Below are 20,469 nucleotides of genomic sequence, written 5' to 3'. Positions count from 1 at the left end.
AGAGTGAGAGCGATAACACCAAATTTAACACACCTACTCCCCATTCACACCTGAGACCTTGTAACACTAGCGAGTCACATGACACTGTGGAGGGAAAATGGCTAATTGGGCCCAATTTGGACATTTTCCCTTAGGAGTGTGCTCACTTTCATTTCCAGTGGTTTAGACATTAATGTCTGTGTGTTGAGTTGTTTTGAGGGGACAGCAAATTTACACTGTTAGTCTCCATTCACACTAGCATGACTTGTCAGGCGACTTGGTCAGCTTGACAAGTCGTGCACCGTCGCGGTCCATTGACTGCTACAGGAGCCGTTCTAGTAGGAGTGACACAAGTCGCTCCAACTTAGAAAAAGGGTCCTGTACTACTTCGGGCCGACCTGGAGCGACTTGCATAGACATTCATTTTATGAAGTCCGTGCAAGTCACGCCGAAGTCCCGCTGCACGCGACTTCACAGGTCGCCCCGAAGTCGGATCCGACATAGTGTGAACGGAGTCTTATACAAGCTGTGCACTCACTACTTTACATTGTAGCAAAGTGTCATTTCTTCAATGTTGTCACATGAAAAGATATAATAAAATATTTACAAAAATGTGAGGGGTGTATTCACTTTTGTGAGATACTGTATATATCCAGACCCTTTACAACATATTGCACTGAGCAGTAACAACAATATAGACTTCTGTATAGTGGGCCAACCCGGCTCATAGTCCCTAAAGCTTGGTTAGTATATTAGAGCCTAAGAAAGAAAAAAAAATGCATGCACCATTATAAAAATTGCTTTGCCCCTAAATGCATGGTACTGCTTATTTGCAAGATGCGTGGGGTTACCATCAAGAGCTAATAGGAAATGGGCAGTGCTTTTTTGTGCGTTGTGGGAAAGTGAGTGATTTTTAATGTACTTTTGTGAACAAAGACTTATATTTGTGGGCATTTGAAGTTTTCAGTTATGCCATGAAGATATGGTTGGCTTGTTGTACTTTAATTAGCTAGCATTCTTACTGTAAAAGAGCCTTTTAAGTTACTGGGGCTTTTTCATGCCAGTGGTCATTGAAACAGTGAACGATCAGTAAAAGGGAGTACTGAGTGCACATCTCTCTGTATTACTATGGGCTACCATTGTCATCTCATAAAAGGACAATTTTAACATTGTATAGATGTTGACTATAGATGCACAGTAAACCATGAAGGTACAGTGCCTTGCGAAAGTATTCAGCCCCCTTGAACTTTGCGACCTTTTGCCACATTTCAGGCTTTAAACATAAATATATAAAATTGTAATTTTTTGTGAAGAATCAACAACAAGTGGGACACAATCATGAAGTGGAACAAAATTTATTGGATATTTCAAATTTTGTTAACAAATAAAAAACTGAAAAATTGGGCGTGCAAAATTATTCAGCCCCTTTACTTTCAGTGCAGCAAACTCTCTCCAGAAGTTCACTGAGGATCTCTGAATGATCCAATGTTGACCTAAATGACTAATGATGATAAATAGAATCCACCTGTGTGTAATCAAGTCTCTGTATAAATGCACCTGCACTGTGATAGTCTCAGAGGTCCGTTTAAAGCGCAGAGAGCATCATGAAGAACAAGGAACACCCCAGGCAGGTCCCAGATACTGTTGTGGAGAAATTTAAAGCCGGATTTGGATACAAAAAGATTTCCCAAGCTTTAAACATCCCAAGGAGCACTGTGCAAGCGATAATATTGAAATGGAAGGAGTATCAGACCACTGCAAATCTACGAAGACCTGGCCGTCCCTCTAAACTTACAGCTCATACAAGGAGAAGACTGATCAGAGATGCAGCCAAGAGGCCCATGATGACTCTGGATGAACTGCAGAGATCTACAGCTGAGGTGGGAGACTCTGTCCATAGGACAACAATCAGTCGTATACTGCACAAATCTGGCCTTTATGGAAGAGTGGCAAGAAGAAAGACATTTTTTAAAGATATCCATAAAAAGTGTTGTTTAAAGTTTGCCACATGCCACCTGGGAGACCGTGGAAGAAGGTGCTCTGGTCAGATGAAACCAAAATCGAACTTTTTGGCAACAATGCAAAACGTTATGTTTGGCGTAAAAGCAACACAGCTCATCACCCTGAATACACCATCCCCACTGTCAAACATGGTGGTGGCAGCATCATGGTTTGGGCCTGCTTTTCTTCAGCAGGGACATGGAAGATGGTTAAAATTGATGGGAAGATGGATGGAGTCAAATACAGGACCATTCTGGAAGAAAACCTGATGGAGTCTACAAAAGACCTGAGACTGGGACAGAGATTTGTCTTCCAACAAGACTGATCCAAAACATAAAGCAAAATCTACAATGGAATGGTTCACAAATAAACATATCCAGGTGTTAGAATGGCCAAGTCAAAGTCCAGACCTGAATCCAATCGAGAATCTGTGGAAAGAACTGAAAACTGCTGTTCACAAACGCTCTCCATCCAACCTCAATGAGCTCGAGCTGTTTTGCAAGGAGGAATGGGCAAAAATTTCAGTCTCTCGATGTGCAAAACTGATAGAGACATACCCCAAGCGACTTACAGCTGTAATCGCAGCAAAAGGTGGCGCTACAAAGTATTAACTTAAGGGGGCTGAATAATTTTGCATGCCCAATTTTTCAGTTTTTTATTTGTTAAAAAAGTTTGGAATATCCAATAAGTTTCGTTCCACTTCATGATTGTGTCCCACTTGTTGTTGATTCTTCACAAAAAATTACCGTTTTATATCTTTATGTTTGAAGCCTGAAATGTGGCAAAAGGTCGCAAAGTTCAAGAGGGGCGAATACTTTCGCAAGGCACTGTAGGTGCTCAGGCAAATCACCCCTGTTTTCACTGTACAATCAAGAACCACCAGCAGCAATAAAAACAAATTATCTTTCTAAGTAAGTTTCTAAAGTAGAACTATAGGCAAAACTTTTTTTCTCATTTTGAATAGAGTAAGGGAGAGTTTTTTACCCGTTCTTTTTTTTTTTTTTGGCCACCTGTGTCCCATTGGGGAGATTTACCCTCACTTGCTGTCCCATTGCCAAAACAGGAAGTGAGAGGAAATCCTTGCAAAGTAAAATTATATCTCAGTTCCCCCAAGGTGACCAGGACTATTATCCCCATTGGAAGATGACCCTTCTATTCCTGTTCTGGGGATATCCCAAAATGTGGGATTTTCTTCTACGTTCACTTTCATTGATCATGGTAAACTTGACAAATAGAGAAGGTGAATCTCCCTAACGGGGCAGAGATGGCAGTAAAAACCTGACAGGTATTCTAATCCCTCTCCACTCTGTCCAACCCCCCCCCCCCCCCCAAAAAAAAGTTTTGCCTTTAGGTATACTTCCTTTAAACCCTTGTCAGAATTCATTGTTTTGAAGAGGATTTTTCTACTTAGGTGACAGGTGCAGGTCTTGGGGATGCTAGTAACATTTTAAATCTGAAAAAAGTGCTTACATCTTTCCCCAATCTAACCAAAAACTCAAGCAAACATTTTGGCAGAGGTTGGATTTTAATCCATGCCACTACTACTATTTGTATTTAATCCTTTGGCTGTCAGGTCGATGTAAATCTTACAAGCAGACGCCTGCCCTTTCCAATGGAAGCCTCCACATACCCCCCCTGGTAACTTTTTGTTCCCTGTGTGATGAAAAAAAAAAAAAAGTCAAGTAAAAAAAAGTTACACCCAAGCACGAAAAAATTCTACCCCCCCCCGTAATTTATTTGAGGCCCCCCCACTCCCACACATATGCACGTACAAACGGAAACACGCATTGGGGGCGCCAACGCATGAAAGCACAGTTTGCGATACACGTATTGCAGATCGCCATGCACACCGCAGTAAGAACAATACTTCTAGCACCAGACTCCTTCCATAACACTAAACTGATGACCTATAGGGGGCTTTTAAACTGTCACCTATGGAAAATATAGGGTACTGAAGTTAGTCGCCATTTCACAGGTGCATGCAAATTTAGGGATTGACATGTCGGGTATCTATTTACTTGGTTTAACCTCATTTTTTATATTTTGCCAAAAAAAATTTGTGATCGATTAGCTTTTGTGTGCCTTTAAATTACCTTTAGTGTATTTTTACAGAAATATTGCGTTTCCTAGACCCCCTCGGTAATGTTGTGTGACATAAAAGAATGAAACTGCCACCATTTTATTCTCTAGGGCAGGGGTCTCAAACTGGCGGCCCTCCAGCTGTTTTAGGAACTACAAGTCCCATCATGCCTCTGCCTATGGGAGTCATGCTTGTAACTGTCAGCCTTGCAATGCCTCATGGGAATTTGTAATTCTGAAAAAGCTGGAAGGCCACCAGTTTGAGACCCCTGCTCTAGGGTGACTGCTTTCAGAATATATAGAGGAATATATATAACTTTTTTTTTTGGGGGGGGGGGGGTATGTAATCTTTATGCCTGAAATTATTTTTTAAGCATGTGTGCAAAAAAAAAAAAAGCAAAAACGGCTCTGGCAGCAAAAGTATTAATGTATTTATTTACCTATTGACTACTCATGTGGAACTTACTTATGTTGGGTTTTGAAGTTGTTTTTTGATATGCTCACCAACATATCATATGTATTTATATTTATTTTAGGGGTTTGTTATTGCTGTTACAATGACAAGAGAAGCAGTTGATGAGTATCGAAGATTTAAAAGGGACAAAGAAATGAATTCACAGCTTTACAGCAAGCTTACCATTAGAGGTTAGTGATGTGTTCTCTGGCTATTCTCATTTTAAGGAATTGCATAATGTATATTAGCTGAAGGGTCAGGGAAAAAATCCCTTGCTATTCACAGAAAAGAAGTGGACAATTCTTTCCCATCACAACATACCGAACAAACATGAACTGTTAAATGTGACTTTGCCTGGTTTGATTCATACAATCGGAGTCATCAGTCACCATTATGTAATCGAGTGGGTGGAATAGACCCAAAATGTTTTATTGTCATAATCTGGGCTACATGGGCTACAGTTTGGTTACACTCCCGTTGTCGGAAAAGAAGGAAAGGCTTTAGGGCTGCAACTAACGATTATTTTAATAATCGATTAGTTGCCGATTATTTTTTCGATTAATCGTATAAAATCATAAAAAAAACTCAATATGCCTTTTTTTTTTCATTTATTTAAAATAATAATGAACAAACAGAGTGTTAGTGCCGGTTCACACTTGTGCGGTTTGCGAGATCGCATGTAATTCGGAGCGCACTGCTCCTAAATTACATGCAATCTCATGTGCGGATGCGAGTTCAGCCATACACTTTGTATGGCTGAATTCGCAGCGCAACCGCAGCAAACTCACACATGAGGCTTTTTTTGAGCCGCCTCAGTATCGGATTGCACAGTGGTTCACACTTGTGCGATCTGATTCTGTTCGAACTTGCAGATTGCACTGCAATATGCAATCGCAACTGGGGGTGTCGTTAACTTTTAATTGACACTCCCTGCGTATCGCATATGGCAGTGTGAACTGCCAGATGTGCGGATGCGATGCGGGAACACGCTGCATATTTGCAGCGTTCCCGCATCGCACAAATGTGAACCGGCACTAAGGCCATCGCATCCGCACATCTAGCAGTTCACACTGCCATATGCGATACGCAGGGGGTGCAAATTAAAAGTTAACGACACCCCCAGTTGAGATCGCATATCGCAGTGCGATCTGCAAGTTCGCACAGAATCGGATCGCACAAATGTGAACCACTTACCACTGTGCGATCCGATTCTGAGGCGGCTCAAAAAAAGCCTCATGTATGGCTGAACTCGCATGCGCACATGAGATCGCATGTAATTTAGGAGCAGTGCGCTCCGAATTACATGCAATCTCGCAAACCGCACAAGTGTGAACCGGCACTTATACCAAAACTTTTTTTTTTTTTTAATTAAGCTGCTATATACTGTAAATAATATAATAAATGCTTATCTAGATAAAAGAGTTAATATTCCTTATAAGGTGCAATATTATAATAGAAAAATAAGTGAATAAAAACGTCCATGTCAGCCATAGATATGAAATAGGGAGCAAAGAAAGACCATCTATTAGTGTTGAGCGAACACGGACTGTATTATTCGTGTTCGTACCGAATAATTGGATTTTTTGTACCCGAACACGGACACGGACACTTTACTGTATGTTCGGGTAAAAATCCGTGTTCGGTCGTTTTATTTCCGGGTTTTGCATGCTTTGGCGCTCTTTTCATGGCGGGCTTTCAACAGCCAATCAACAATCGTTTAACTGGTGTGCCTTAAGCCATCCCAGCCATGCCTGCAAATGTCTCAGTAGCTGTGATTGGCCGTCTGAAGCATGTGACCAAGTCTTTATAAGTTCGAGGCAGCCGCAGCGGCGTCATTATGCTGCTTAGATTCAGGGACAGAGCACACATCAACGTGCTGGCTGCTGATTAGGGAAAGATAGGCAGGAAAAAACCATTTGTGTCCGGATAGAATTGAGGGACAGGTCGGAGTGTTTAGGCAGGGCGAGTTGTAGGCATTTTAGGGATAGAGTCTGCTGAATTATATAGGGTCAGTGTCTTCTACAAACTACAATCGATATTGCTGTGTGGGGGGTGGGGTCTGCACTCAATCCTGATCTACGATCTCTTCTCAATCCTGTTAGGGACAGAGTCTGCTGAATTTTAGGGAAACTGTGTTCTACAAACTACAATCGATATTGCTGTGTGGTGTGGGATTGGAGATAGGCAGGTGTCAGTGATCCACATCCATTTTTCTGTGTGTGAGCTGCAGTGAACACAATCTTTTTGGGCTGCAGTGAACACAATCTTTTTGGGCTGCAGTGAACACAATCTTTTTGGGCTGCAGTGAACACAATCTTTTTGGGCTGCAGTGAACACAATCTTTTTGGGCTGCAGTGAACACAATCTTTTTGGGGTGCAGTGAACAAAATCTTTTTGGGGTGCAGTGAACACAATCCTTTTTGGTGTGCAGTGAACACAATCTTTGTGGGGTGCAGTGAACAAAATCCTTTGTGGGGTGCAGTGAACACAATCTTTTTGGGGTGCAGTGAACAAAATCCTTTTTGGGGTGCAGTGAACAACATCCTTTTTGGGGTGCAGTGAACACAATCTTTTTGGGGTGCAGTGAACAAAATCCTTTGTGGGGTGCAGTGAACACAATCTTTTTGGGGTGGAGTGAACAACATCCTTTTTGGGGTGCAGTGAACAAAATCCTTTTTGGGGTGCAGTGAACAAAATAATTTTTGGGGTGCAGTGAACACAATCTTTTTGGGGTGCAGTGAACACAATCTTTGTGGGGTGCAGTGAACACAATCTTTTTGGGGTGGAGTGAACAACATCCTTTTTGGGGTGCAGTGAACAACATCCTTTTTGGGGTGCAGTGAACACAATCTTTTTGGGGTGCAGTGAACACAATCTTTGTGGGGTACAGTGAACAGAATCTTTGTGGGGTGCAGTGAACAGAATCTTTGGGGGGTACAGTGAACACAATCTTTGTGAGGTGCAGTGAACACAATCTTTGTGGGGTGCAGTGAACACAATCATTGTGGGGTGCAGTGAACTCAATCTTTGTGGGGTACAGTGAACACAATCTCATACTGAAGGTTTGAGGGTGCTGCCTGTTCCATACTCCCCCCTACTCCTCATCTAGCCTTTTAGGGGTACAAACAATAGTAATTGGGGCCTAGTGTGGTTGTGTACGTGTGATATACATACACTTTTTTGGGATCATATTTTCTATTCCGCTATTTAATCAAAAACCTTTGGGGATCAGTTAAATTGGGGGATAGTCTGTGTTGGTACGTGTGAGAGAGATCCACCTTTCCAAGTTGTTGGGGTTCATCTCATACTTCTGAAGGTTTGAGGGTGCTGCCTGTTCCATACTCCCCCTACTCCTAGCCTTTTAGGGGTACAAACAATAGTAATTGGGGCCTAGTGTGGTTGTGTACGTGTGATATACATACACTTTTTTGGGATCATATTTTCTATTCCGCTATTTAATCAAAAACCTTTGGGGATCAGTTAAATTGGGGGATAGTCTGTGTTGGTACGTGTGAGAGAGATCCACCTTTCCAAGTTGTTGAGGTTCATCTCATACTTCTGAAGGTTTGAGGGTGCTGCCTGTTCCATACCCCCCCTACTCCTCATCTAGCCTTTTAGGGGTACAAACAATAGTAATTGGGGCCTAGTGTGGTTGTGTACGTGTGATATACATACACTTTTTTGGGATCATATTTTCTATTCCGCTATTTAATCAAAAACCTTTGGGGATCAGTTAAATTGGGGGATAGTCTGTGTTGGTACGTGTGAGAGAGATCCACCTTTCCAAGTTGTTGAGGTTCATCTCATACTTCTGAAGGTTTGAGGGTGCTGCCTGTTCCATACTCCCCCTACTCCTAGCCTTTTAGGGGTACAAACAATAGTAATTGGGGCCTAGTGTGGTTGTGTACGTGTGATATACATACACTTTTTTGGGATCATATTTTCTATTCCGCTATTTAATCAAAAACCTTTGGGGATCAGTTAAATTGGGGGATAGTCTGTGTTGGTACGTGTGAGAGAGATCCACCTTTCCAAGTTGTTGGGGTTCATCTCATACTTCTGAAGGTTTGAGGGTGCTGCCTGTTCCATACTCCCCCTACTCCTAGCCTTTTAGGGGTACAAACAATAGTAATTGGGGCCTAGTGTGGTTGTGTACGTGTGATATACATACACTTTTTTGGGATCATATTTTCTATTCCGCTATTTAATCAAAAACCTTTGGGGATCAGTTAAATTGGGGGATAGTCTGTGTTGGTACGTGTGAGAGAGATCCACCTTTCCAAGTTGTTGGGGTTCATCTCATACTTCTGAAGGTTTGAGGGTGCTGCCTGTTCCATACTCCCCCTACTCCTAGCCTTTTAGGGGTACAAACAATAGTAATTGGGGCCTAGTGTGGTTGTGTACGTGTGATATACATACACTTTTTTGGGATCATATTTTCTATTCCGCTATTTAATCAAAAACCTTTGGGGATCAGTTAAATTGGGGGATAGTCTGTGTTGGTACGTGTGAGAGAGATCCACCTTTCCAAGTTGTTGGGGTTCATCTCATACTTCTGAAGGTTTGAGGGTGCTGCCTGTTCCATACTCCCCCTACTCCTAGCCTTTTAGGGGTACAAACAATAGTAATTGGGGCCTAGTGTGGTTGTGTACGTGTGATATACATACACTTTTTTGGGATCATATTTTCTATTCCGCTATTTAATCAAAAACCTTTGGGGATCAGTTAAATTGGGGGATAGTCTGTGTTGGTACGTGTGAGAGAGATCCACCTTTCCAAGTTGTTGGGGTTCATCTCATACTTCTGAAGGTTTGAGGGTGCTGCCTGTTCCATACTCCCCCTACTCCTAGCCTTTTAGGGGTACAAACAATAGTAATTGGGGCCTAGTGTGGTTGTGTACGTGTGATATACATACACTTTTTTGGGATCATATTTTCTATTCCGCTATTTAATCAAAAACCTTTGGGGATCAGTTAAATTGGGGGATAGTCTGTGTTGGTACGTGTGAGAGAGATCCACCTTTCCAAGTTGTTGGGGTTCATCTCATACTTCTGAAGGTTTGAGGGTGCTGCCTGTTCCATACCCCCCCTACTCCTCATCTAGCCTTTTAGGGGTACAAACAATAGTAATTGGGGCCTAGTGTGGTTGTGTACGTGTGATATACATACACTTTTTTGGGATCATATTTTCTATTCCGCTATTTAATCAAAAACCTTTGGGGATCAGTTAAATTGGGGGATAGTCTGTGTTGGTACGTGTGAGAGAGATCCACCTTTCCAAGTTGTTGAGGTTCATCTCATACTTCTGAAGGTTTGAGGGTGCTGCCTGTTCCATACTCCCCCTACTCCTAGCCTTTTAGGGGTACAAACAATAGTAATTGGGGCCTAGTGTGGTTGTGTACGTGTGATATACATACACTTTTTTGGGATCATATTTTCTATTCCGCTATTTAATCAAAAACCTTTGGGGATCAGTTAAATTGGGGGATAGTCTGTGTTGGTACGTGTGAGAGAGATCCACCTTTCCAAGTTGTTGGGGTTCATCTCATACTTCTGAAGGTTTGAGGGTGCTGCCTGTTCCATACTCCCCCTACTCCTAGCCTTTTAGGGGTACAAACAATAGTAATTGGGGCCTAGTGTGGTTGTGTACGTGTGATATACATACACTTTTTTGGGATCATATTTTCTATTCCGCTATTTAATCAAAAACCTTTGGGGATCAGTTAAATTGGGGGATAGTCTGTGTTGGTACGTGTGAGAGAGATCCACCTTTCCAAGTTGTTGGGGTTCATCTCATACTTCTGAAGGTTTGAGGGTGCTGCCTGTTCCATACTCCCCCTACTCCTAGCCTTTTAGGGGTACAAACAATAGTAATTGGGGCCTAGTGTGGTTGTGTACGTGTGATATACATACACTTTTTTGGGATCATATTTTCTATTCCGCTATTTAATCAAAAACCTCTGGGGATCAGTTAAATTGGGGGATAGTCTGTGTTGGTACGTGTGAGAGAGATCCACCTTTCCAAGTTGTTGGGGTTCATCTCATACTTCTGAAGGTTTGAGGGTGCTGCCTGTTCCATACTCCCCCTACTCCTAGCCTTTTAGGGGTACAAACAATAGTAATTGGGGCCTAGTGTGGTTGTGTACGTGTGATATACATACACTTTTTTGGGATCATATTTTCTATTCCGCTATTTAATCAAAAACCTTTGGGGATCAGTTAAATTGGGGGATAGTCTGTGTTGGTACGTGTGAGAGAGATCCACCTTTCCAAGTTGTTGGGGTTCATCTCATACTTCTGAAGGTTTGAGGGTGCTGCCTGTTCCATACTCCCCCTACTCCTAGCCTTTTAGGGGTACAAACAATAGTAATTGGGGCCTAGTGTGGTTGTGTACGTGTGATATACATACACTTTTTTGGGATCATATTTTCTATTCCGCTATTTAATCAAAAACCTTTGGGGATCAGTTAAATTGGGGGATAGTCTGTGTTGGTACGTGTGAGAGAGATCCACCTTTCCAAGTTGTTGGGGTTCATCTCATACTTCTGAAGGTTTGAGGGTGCTGCCTGTTCCATACTCCCCCTACTCCTAGCCTTTTAGGGGTACAAACAATAGTAATTGGGGCCTAGTGTGGTTGTGTACGTGTGATATACATACACTTTTTTGGGATCATATTTTCTATTCCGCTATTTAATCAAAAACCTCTGGGGATCAGTTAAATTGGGGGATAGTCTGTGTTGGTACGTGTGAGAGAGATCCACCTTTCCAAGTTGTTGGGGTTCATCTCATACTTCTGAAGGTTTGAGGGTGCTGCCTGTTCCATACTCCCCCTACTCCTAGCCTTTTAGGGGTACAAACAATAGTAATTGGGGCCTAGTGTGGTTGTGTACGTGTGATATACATACACTTTTTTGGGATCATATTTTCTATTCCGCTATTTAATCAAAAACCTTTGGGGATCAGTTAAATTGGGGGATAGTCTGTGTTGGTACGTGTGAGAGAGATCCACCTTTCCAAGTTGTTGGGGTTCATCTCATACTTCTGAAGGTTTGAGGGTGCTGCCTGTTCCATACTCCCCCTACTCCTAGCCTTTTAGGGGTACAAACAATAGTAATTGGGGCCTAGTGTGGTTGTGTACGTGTGATATACATACACTTTTTTGGGATCATATTTTCTATTCCGCTATTTAATCAAAAACCTTTGGGGATCAGTTAAATTGGGGGATAGTCTGTGTTGGTACGTGTGAGAGAGATCCACCTTTCCAAGTTGTTGGGGTTCATCTCATACTTCTGAAGGTTTGAGGGTGCTGCCTGTTCCATACTCCCCCTACTCCTAGCCTTTTAGGGGTACAAACAATAGTAATTGGGGCCTAGTGTGGTTGTGTACGTGTGATATACATACACTTTTTTGGGATCATATTTTCTATTCCGCTATTTAATCAAAAACCTCTGGGGATCAGTTAAATTGGGGGATAGTCTGTGTTGGTACGTGTGAGAGAGATCCACCTTTCCAAGTTGTTGGGGTTCATCTCATACTTCTGAAGGTTTGAGGGTGCTGCCTGTTCCATACTCCCCCTACTCCTAGCCTTTTAGGGGTACAAACAATAGTAATTGGGGCCTAGTGTGGTTGTGTACGTGTGATATACATACACTTTTTTGGGATCATATTTTCTATTCCGCTATTTAATCAAAAACCTTTGGGGATCAGTTAAATTGGGGGATAGTCTGTGTTGGTACGTGTGAGAGAGATCCACCTTTCCAAGTTGTTGGGGTTCATCTCATACTTCTGAAGGTTTGAGGGTGCTGCCTGTTCCATACTCCCCCTACTCCTAGCCTTTTAGGGGTACAAACAATAGTAATTGAGGCCTAGTGTGGTTGTGTACGTGTGATATACATACACTTTTTTGGGATCATATTTTCTATTCCGCTATTTAATCAAAAACCTTTGGGGATCAGTTAAATTGGGGGATAGTCTGTGTTGGTACGTGTGAGAGAGATCCACCTTTCCAAGTTGTTGAGGTTCATCTCATACTTCTGAAGGTTTGAGGGTGCTGCCTGTTCCATACTCCCCCTACTCCTAGCCTTTTAGGGGTACAAACAATAGTAATTGGGGCCTAGTGTGGTTGTGTACGTGTGATATACATACACTTTTTTGGGATCATATTTTCTATTCCGCTATTTAATCAAAAACCTTTGGGGATCAGTTAAATTGGGGGATAGTCTGTGTTGGTACGTGTGAGAGAGATCCACCTTTCCAAGTTGTTGGGGTTCATCTCATACTTCTGAAGGTTTGAGGGTGCTGCCTGTTCCATACTCCCCCTACTCCTAGCCTTTTAGGGGTACAAACAATAGTAATTGGGGCCTAGTGTGGTTGTGTACGTGTGATATACATACACTTTTTTGGGATCATATTTTCTATTCCGCTATTTAATCAAAAACCTTTGGGGATCAGTTAAATTGGGGGATAGTCTGTGTTGGTACGTGTGAGAGAGATCCACCTTTCCAAGTTGTTGAGGTTCATCTCATACTTCTGAAGGTTTGAGGGTGCTGCCTGTTCCATACTCCCCCTACTCCTAGCCTTTTAGGGGTACAAACAATAGTAATTGGGGCCTAGTGTGGTTGTGTACGTGTGATATACATACACTTTTTTGGGATCATATTTTCTATTCCGCTATTTAATCAAAAACCTTTGGGGATCAGTTAAATTGGGGGATAGTCTGTGTTGGTACGTGTGAGAGAGATCCACCTTTCCAAGTTGTTGGGGTTCATCTCATACTTCTGAAGGTTTGAGGGTGCTGCCTGTTCCATACCCCCCCTACTCCTCATCTAGCCTTTTAGGGGTACAAACAATAGTAATTGGGGCCTAGTGTGGTTGTGTACGTGCGAGATACATACACTTTTTTTGATCATATTTCCTATTCCGCTATTCAATAAAAACCTTTGAGGATCAATTGAATTGCGGGATAGTCTGTGTCGGTACGTGTGAGAGAGATCCACCTTTCCAAGTTGTTGGGGTTCATCTCATACTTCTGAAGGTTTGAGGGTGCTGCCTGTTCCATACCCCCCCTACTCCTCATCTAGCCTTTTAGGGGTACAAACAATAGTAATTGGGGCCTAGTGTGGTTGTGTACGTGCGAGATACATACACTTTTTTTGATCATATTTCCTATTCCGCTATTCAATAAAAACCTTTGAGGATCAATTGAATTGCGGGATAGTCTGTGTCGGTACGTGTGAGAGAGATCCACCTTTCCAAGTTGTTGGGGTTCATCTCATACTTCTGAAGGTTTGAGGGTGCTGCCTGTTCCATACCCCCCCTACTCCTCATCTAGCCTTTTAGGGGTACAAACAATAGTAATTGGGGCCTAGTGTGGTTGTGTACGTGCGAGATACATACACTTTTTTTGATCATATTTCCTATTCCGCTATTCAATAAAAACCTTTGAGGATCAATTGAATTGCGGGATAGTCTGTGTCGGTACGTGTGAGAGAGATCCACCTTTCCAAGTTGTTGGGGTTCATCTCATACTTCTGAAGGTTTGAGGGTGCTGCCTGTTCCATACCCCCCCTACTCCTCATCTAGCCTTTTAGGGGTACAAACAATAGTAATTGGGGCCTAGTGTGGTTGTGTACGTGCGAGATACATACACTTTTTTTGATCATATTTCCTATTCCGCTATTCAATAAAAACCTTTGAGGATCAATTGAATTGCGGGATAGTCTGTGTCGGTACGTGTGAGAGAGATCCACCTTTCCAAGTTGTTGGGGTTCATCTCATACTTCTGAAGGTTTGAGGGTGCTGCCTGTTCCATACCCCCCCTACTCCTCATCTAGCCTTTTAGGGGTACAAACAATAGTAATTGGGGCCTAGTGTGGTTGTGTACGTGCGAGATACATACACTTTTTTTGATCATATTTCCTATTCCGCTATTCAATAAAAACCTTTGAGGATCAATTGAATTGCGGGATAGTCTGTGTCGGTACGTGTGAGAGAGATCCACCTTTCCAAGTTGTTGGGGTTCATCTCATACTTCTGAAGGTTTGAGGGTGCTGCCTGTTCCATACTCCCCCTACTCCTCATCTAGCCTTTTAGGGGTACAAACAATAGTAATTGGGGCCTAGTGTGGTTGTGTACGTGTGATATACATACACTTTTTTTGGATCATATTTTCTATTCCGCTATTTAATTTAACTGGGCCTCCATGCGAGACCTGTGTGCCTTGTTGCGCTGTTTTGAGTACTCCACCAACATGGCCAGTGGCAATGACGCCGTTCTCAGCTTAACTATCCCACTTCTATGCCTCCTTGAAAAAACAATTCGGGCGATGATGGAAGAGGATGTGGCACAGGATGAGGAGGAGGAGGAGGATGAAGAGGTAACATTTCCAAGGCTTTCAGGGCAGTCATTCGCAAGGGGCTCCGAGGGTGGGTTCCTGCACACGCAAACGCCAGGGACGCAATTGTCCAGCAGGGGCACAGTTCTGGAGGATGAGGAGGATGAGGAGGAGGAGGAGCTGGAGGAGGAGATGGAACCATGTTCACAGCAGGGTGGCACCCAGGCCAGCTCATGGCCATCACTGGTGCGTGGCTGGGGGGATACAGAGGACACGGACCATACACCTCCCACAGAGGACAGCCTTTCGTTGCCTCTGGGCAGCCTGGCACACATGAGCGATTACATGCTGCAGTGTCTCCACAACGACCGCCGAGTTGCCCACATTCTAACTTGTGCTGATTACTGGGTGGCCACGCTGCTGGATCCCCGTTACAAGGACAACGTACCGTCCTTAATTCACTGGAGCGCGATCGCAAGATGCGCGAGTACAAGCGCACGCTGGTAGACGCCATGCTGCTGGCATTCCCATCTGACAGCGGGGCCACAGTGGAAGCACAAGGCAGAGGAGGAGGAGGAGGAGGTCGCCAACGCAACCAGGGCACCGCCAGCACCTCAGAAGGCAGGGTTAGCATGGCCGAAATGTGGAAAAGCTTTGTCAGCACGCCACAACAAACAGCAGCACCAGCAGCTCAGATGGAACGTCTTAGCAGGAGGCAGCATTTTACCAACATGGTGGAGCAGTATGTGTGCACACGCCTACATGTAGTGAATGACGGGTCTGCCCCCTTCAACTTCTGGGTCTCCAAATTGGGCACATGGCCTGAGCTTGCCCTTTACGCCTTGGAGGTGCTGGCGTGCCCTGCAGCCAGTGTATTATCTGAACGGGTATTTAGCACGGCTGGGGGCGTTATAACAGACAAGCGCAGCCGCCTGTCCAGAGACAATGTGGACAAGCTCACGTTCATTAAAATGAACCAGGCATGGATCCCACGGGACTTTTCCGTACCTTATGCAGAATAGCAATGGATACCGACCTTACCCACCCATTGTTCCATTTTTGCTCTTTCTCACTCTTTTGGGGTGTACCCTCATTTAAAATTTGTGAAAAGAAGCAGTGTTGGCTACCTCGTCCTCCTCCTCAGGGCCAGATTAATGTAGGGGCTATTGGAGCTGCAGCTCCAGGCCCCTACCTTTTATATAGGCCCCGGGTTGGCCATATTCACTGTTACCGCTCTTCTGTCACTTGTAAACACAGAAGTCTGGCTTCTATGCTCGCTTCCCCAGGCAGCACCCTCAGAACCTCCCCACACAGCGTGAAGGCCGGACAAGGAGGGACAGTTGGCGATGCATGGATGTGTTTATGGGCTTCAGAGACAGCATCCCATGTTGAATTAGGCATGCATGGCTGCACCCTTCCTCCTCTGGGTGCATGGCAAGGCACGGCCCTAAGGCCCTTCAAAATCCTCAGCACCAAGCCCATGATGCTGTTAATCCGGCCCTGGTCCTCCTCCACCGCCGCTTCCACCTACACCGCCCATAGGTGTGCGCAGCCTATTGCATTAAGGTGTGCACCCCAAAGTTGAAATACACATGCATGTGTTTGCCAGCAGGGAGAGTAATGTATCGGGGCCATGTACCTGTAGGCAAGGAGAAATAGAGCAGAGCAGGTCCCAGGGAGATCTTTCCCATCTCCTCACTGGCAATGCTATGTGCCCTAGGTGATTAGGGTGTGCCCAGGCACACCCAGCACACCCTGTGCGCACGCCTATGTCACCGCCACATCCACCACCACCTTAACCTCCCTCCTACTCCATATGGGCCTCGTCCTTCAGAGATGAAGAAGAACATTGTTTTATTTTTCTGTTTTTTTTTGTTGTTTTAAGTTATTTCCCTATCCACATTTGTTTGCAGAGCACTTGCCATGCTCTTAATTACGTTTTGCTGCCATTTGCAGCACTCTAGCCCTTTCCTTTGGTGTTTTAGAGCCATTTTAGTGCCTTAAAGTTCGGGTCCCCATTGACTTCAATGGGGTTCGGTGTCCGGGAAAAGTTCGGTAAAAGTCCGGGACACGGACCCGGACTTTTTTTTAAAGTTCGGCCGAACCCGTCGAACACGGACATCTAGGTGTTCGCTCAACCCTACCATCTATATGTGCTATATGGACGTTTTTAATCACTTATTTTTCTATTATAATATTGCACTTTATAAGGACTATTAGCTCTTATCTGGATAAGCTTTTATTCTGTTTTTTGGCGGGCTGCATTGCATGGAATGGACACAGTAACACTAAGCTTGGCACTCACGTTTTGCTGCTTCTTCCTCACCTCGATATGACTCACTCCCTTGCTGACTCAGCAAGAAGGCAGAGAGGAAAGGAGGAGGGAGGGGGGAGGTCACGGAAGTGCCAAGCTGTGAGAGAGACAGACAGTGAGTGCACACTGCAGCTTCACAGAGGAGACGGAGCTCGCTTACAAGCGGGGAAAGTCAAGAATGCAGCACAACTAATCGACGGAGCAACTAATCGATAATGACAATCGTTGACAACGATTGTAATTATCGATTATTATCGATTTAGTCGATTAGTTGTTTCAGCCCTAAAAGGCTTAATTTACTGTATTTTCTTTTTTTGGGTTCTAATTTTGTTTTAAATGATGTCCTCTGTCAAAAACTCATTCAGATATCTTGTTCATACCTTGTAAATGCTCGCCACCTTCCCCACTATGGCCACTGCATCTGTTGAAATCACCTTGACAGCTGGGTCCTGATCTCTGCTGCAAAAGCTCAGACAGTGCTTTCTGTATTATTGAAGCCTGCAAACAGTGTATTGGATTAATTGATAAATATGTATACAGACAAAGAATGTGGAACTTTAAACATTGATGCGTTTGTAGAAATAACTCCACAACTACAATATATAGAGTAAATATTAAATTTTATTGTGTACAAAAAAAAAATATCTTAAAATCAACAATTAGTACTATGCATGATAATCCAAAAAGTGCAAGAATTTCACCCCGTAAATGCCATCCCTAACAGACCAGAACCAACAATCAGACTATTGATTATTTTTCAGATGATTGTATTTTTTGCTCCCAGCAAAATGTAATTTTTTCATGTATAAATGAAAATTGATCAGTTCTGATGTACTAACACCCTTTCTCATTTCCTGACACCCAAAAATGGGAGGACAGTACAAATACCTGTAAAATGACCCCTTTATGGAAAGTAGACAGTCCAAGGTATTGAGTAAGAGGCATGGCAAGTTTTTTTTAAGTTTTTTTTTTTATTTGCCACAATTATTTTGAAAATGAAGAAATTTAAAGAAAAAACGTTTACAATTTATTTTTTTTTTTTTACATACTGTCACCAGTGCAGTACTGTACACATTGTTATCATACATTGCTCCAAAAATTAAAGAAACACTTTAAAAACACATCAGATCTCAATAGTGAAACATATCATGTTAGATATCTATACTAATATGGATTGAGTAATGTGTTAGGAATTAAGGGATGCCACATCATGTGATGGGAATGAAAATGATCAACCTACAGAAGGCTGAATTCAAAGACACCCCCGAAAATCAAAGTGAAAAAATGATGCAGCAGTCAAGTCCATTTTGCCGAAACTTCATTGCAGAAACACAAAATGGTACTCAGTAGTTTGTAGGGCCCGCACATGCTTATATGCATGCCTTACAACATCGGGGCATGTTCCTAATGAGACGAATGATGTGTCCTGGGGTATTTCCTCCCAGATCTGGACCAGAGCATCACTGAGCTCCTAAACAGACTGAGGTGCAACCTGGCGGCGTCAGATGGACTGAAACATAACTTCCCTGAGGGGTTCTTAAGGTCAGGTGTGGGTGCCATTCAATGGTATCAATTCCTTCATCCTTCAGGAACTGGCTGCATACTCTTGCCACATGAGACCGGGCATTGTTGTGCACCAGGAGGAACCCAGGACCCAATGCACCAGCGTAGGGTGTGGCAATGGGTCCAAGGATTTCATCCTGATACCTGATGGCAGTCAGGGTACCATTGTCTAGCCTGTAGAGGTTTGTACCTCCCTCCATAGATATTCATGGATATGCCTCCTAATGCCTGACCTTCACTGAGCCACCACCAAACCGGTCATGCTGAATGAAGTTACAGGCAGCATAACATTCTCCATGGCTTCTCCAGACCCTTTCATGTCTGTCACATGTGCTCAGGGTGAACCTACTCTCATCTGTGAAAAGCACAGGGCTCCAGTGGCGGACCTGCCAATTCTGGTGTTTAATTGCAAATGCCAGTCGAGCTACACAGTGTCAGGCATTGAGCACAGGGCCCACTGTAGGATGTTGGGCCCATAGGCCACCCTCATGAAGTCTGTTTCAGATTATTTGGTCAGAGACAATAACACCAGCGGCCTGCTCGAGTGTCATTTTGTAGGGCTCTAGCAGTGCTCATCCTGTTCCTCTTTGCACAAAGGAGCAAATACCAGTCCTGCTGATGGGTTGAGGACCTTCTACGGCCCTGTCTATCTCTCCTAGAGTAACTGCCTGTCTCCTGGATTCTCCTCCATGCTCTTGAGACTGCTGGGAGGCACAGCAACCTGGCAACGGCACGTTTTGATGTGCCATACTGGAGGAGTAGGACTGCCTGTGCAATCTTTGACACTGACCCTACCCAAATGCAAAACTAGTGAAAAACGGTCAGAAAAGATGAGTAGGGAAAAATGCCAGTGGCCTCCACCTGTAAAACCATTCCTGTTTTGGAGGTTGTTTCATTGTTGCCCATCTAGTGCACCTGTTGTTAATTTCATTAGTACCAAAGCAGCTGAAACTGATTAACAACCCCCTCTGCTACTGAACTGACCAGATCGATATCCCAGGAGTTTAATTGACTTGATGCTATACTCTGATTAAAAAATATTCCTTTAATTTTTTAGTTTTTTTTTTTTTTTTTTTTAATTTACATTTCTTTCATATTTTTTTTTTTGTGACCAGAGCAATACGATGTTATCATAGTAACACTGTACTACTCTGGGGAAGTGATTAGGATTTTTTTGTTTTTGTTTTTTTTTGTTACACATTATGATTGCATAAACCAGCGAATTTCATTGCTATAAGCAACCATTTTTACTGAATGAAATTAGTTCATTCAGTGTCTTTTGTTGAGATTAGCTGTGATTGGTCAAAGCTTATCATATGATACAGATAGGCTGTGATTGGCCTGTCTGTACCATGTGTTCACTATGACCAATCATAGCTAGCAGCAAAATTGTATATAATGGATGGCATTGTTTATAATTGTCATGTGATCTGCTGTGATTGGTCACAGCAATCATATGACACTGGCAACGGGTCAGTGCAGTGATCTGGGCAACACAGCCGGTGACAGATCGCACCGCTGCGTAGCCCCGTGAGAGACGCGCTCTGGGAGGACGTCACATGACCTCTCAGAACAACAGTGCTCTTGCTTCCGTCATTTTACTATAGGCCGGGCAGAAAGATGTCCTTTTGATCTACACCTGAGCTCAGTAGTGAAAAAAAGTTTTCGTTTTTTTAATAAATATTTTTCCTATTTAAACCTTATTTGCACCCTAGATAAAGTAGTTGGAAGCACAGCATATCACATC

The 20,469-nt window shown here is 43.4% G+C and overlaps 1 protein-coding gene across 2 annotated transcripts in view; it reads left to right on the top strand.

Moving 5' to 3' along the window:
* The window catches only part of ATP9B (ATPase phospholipid transporting 9B (putative)), a 578,806-nt gene that overhangs the window by 119,880 nt on the left and 438,457 nt on the right, over window positions 1-20,469 (top strand). For both annotated transcript variants that reach the window (XM_082258664.1, XM_082258663.1), the window contains exon 5: window positions 4,596-4,704. In XM_082258664.1, coding sequence (XP_082114790.1) covers window positions 4,596-4,704 — 109 coding nt within the window. The remainder of the gene's footprint in view (window positions 1-4,595; window positions 4,705-20,469) is intronic.

Source organism: Pelophylax lessonae, assembly GCF_965119305.1.
Source record: "Pelophylax lessonae genome assembly, chromosome: 5".
Taxonomy (NCBI): Eukaryota; Metazoa; Chordata; class Amphibia; order Anura; family Ranidae; genus Pelophylax; species Pelophylax lessonae.
Note: the sequence above shows the minus strand (reverse complement) of the source record. Positions and strands in the feature narration are given on the sequence as shown.